The following is a 1,819-nucleotide window of genomic DNA, read 5'->3' as shown; positions in this document are numbered from 1 at the left end:
TTTCTTTCCTGAATCTCATGATTTTAGTGACTGGTATACTGTTTGTATTTTATCTTTCTTTCTTTTTTTGTTCTGTTTAATCTATCATCTCTTTAGGGTACATAAATCATAGGTAATAGAGACATTTAGGTTAACCATGATGTGATTGAAATCGGTAAAAATAAGTTGTATAGAGTTAAATGTTTTGGAAGTGTTTAGATAATGCATCTAAAGAATAAAGAACTTTAGCGTGGCAAAGTTGGAAACTAGTCTCCAAGGAAATAGGACTAAGGGAATTAGTAAAATTATTTATGGAATATAGACTCATAGTTGGAAAGTCTGTGATCCGATGAAACTATTTGGAAGGGTTGTGATCCGATGAAACTCTGTATGCAACATTTAAATCTAACTTCAACCAACTCAAATTTTGCAGTTTCAGTAGAAGGGCAAGCCCCATTGCCAAAGCCAGCTGATCCTGCAGCAAACTTATCGAGCAATGAGATTGCACCACTTTCAAGAAATCCATTCTTTCATGTAGTTCTTTCAAAATCACATGTTCGTCGTAGTTGTCTCATGGTAATTTCACATTATGTTATAATTTCATTCGCCTCTGATATAGTCAGAGAAGATTAAGAAGTCATATGAACGTCTAAATTTCTGATGAATATCAATCTTCCACATTTCAGAAGACCATTTCGTTTAATTTAAGGTTATCAATTAGATTAAAACGGATGCATGTTTGCACTTGATGTCTTCAATGGAAAGGATAAGAATACACAAAATCAGGATAACATTTTTTTTTTTTTTACATTTCGATTATTGCTTTGAATTTGCAATAGTCATTGGAGCTGAATGCACTTGTTCTTTCAAAGGTCCATTTCATGTATAGGGATTTTTTTTTAAACTCTACTGTGCCTGTTGAGCACATAAAACACAAGACAATTTAATGTTTGTGTTAGCTATAAAATATTTATTCCCTTCTTTTACACTTCCAATAATAAATTAATCATGTTAAAATCTTATATTGGTAAATAGGGGCCATCAAAGGACTTAATAGATATACTTCCATCTGCTGAGGTCCCTACTGTTCTTAAGTGTGGAGGCGAGAGCTGGGACATGGTGTATCGTGGACATGCTCCGGGTCGCAAGTTCTTCGATGGAGGCTGGAGAAAATTTGTCAAAGCTAATTGCTTGGTGGAGGGAGATGCTTGTGTTTTCGAGCTCATGGCAAACAGTGATGAGAAAATTGTCTTTGAAGTTCAAATTCTCAGAGGTGATCTCCCCGAAGTGTTTTTTAAAAGGGATAGAATTGGTGCAAGTGAACAGAAGCCGATTGTCATTGACTAGTGAACCACAATATGGTATCGTATTGCAGGGTTTCTTTTGGTGCTTAGGTTGCTGCAACTAATTGTTTGGAATATCTATTTAGTGAATGAATGCACTGGAATATTTTTGTATATTGTAGTGTTGTTGACTTGCTCTGGATAGATAGTAAGTGCTTGAGTATGCAATCTAAAATATGTTTCTTGGAATTTATGTTTTAGAAGACAAATGATTGATCCTATTTTAAGTATCTTTTTAAAGATTGTTTACTCAGACTCAATTTATGAATTTTCACCATCATATGAAAACACATTTGACTGGAAGCTTGGAAAACATTTAATATTTTATATTATAACAATAAACATGTTTTATAATTTTTATTGTGTTGATGATTTATTGATTGTTTTTTATTGTGTTGATGAGAGTTATTTTATAATTTATTTATTATTTTATTGTAAAACGATTTTTTCGGTTGAACTACGGTTAAATTGGTTGAACCAATAAATTAGTGAATTAG

The 1,819-nt window shown here is 32.6% G+C and overlaps 1 protein-coding gene across 1 annotated transcript in view; it reads left to right on the top strand.

The window, feature by feature from the left end:
• Positions 1 to 1,513, top strand: part of LOC107632416 (B3 domain-containing protein Os04g0386900-like) — a 3,126-nt gene extending 1,613 nt beyond the window's left edge. The window contains exons 3-4 of the mRNA XM_016336099.2: positions 413 to 555; positions 1,015 to 1,513. Of these exons, the coding sequence (XP_016191585.1) occupies positions 413 to 555; positions 1,015 to 1,326 (455 nt within the window). The 3' untranslated portion in view covers positions 1,327 to 1,513. The remainder of the gene's footprint in view (positions 1 to 412; positions 556 to 1,014) is intronic.

This window comes from Arachis ipaensis, chromosome B03 (genome assembly GCF_000816755.2).
Source record: "Arachis ipaensis cultivar K30076 chromosome B03, Araip1.1, whole genome shotgun sequence".
Taxonomy (NCBI): domain Eukaryota; kingdom Viridiplantae; phylum Streptophyta; class Magnoliopsida; order Fabales; family Fabaceae; genus Arachis; species Arachis ipaensis.
Note: the sequence above shows the minus strand (reverse complement) of the source record. Positions and strands in the feature narration are given on the sequence as shown.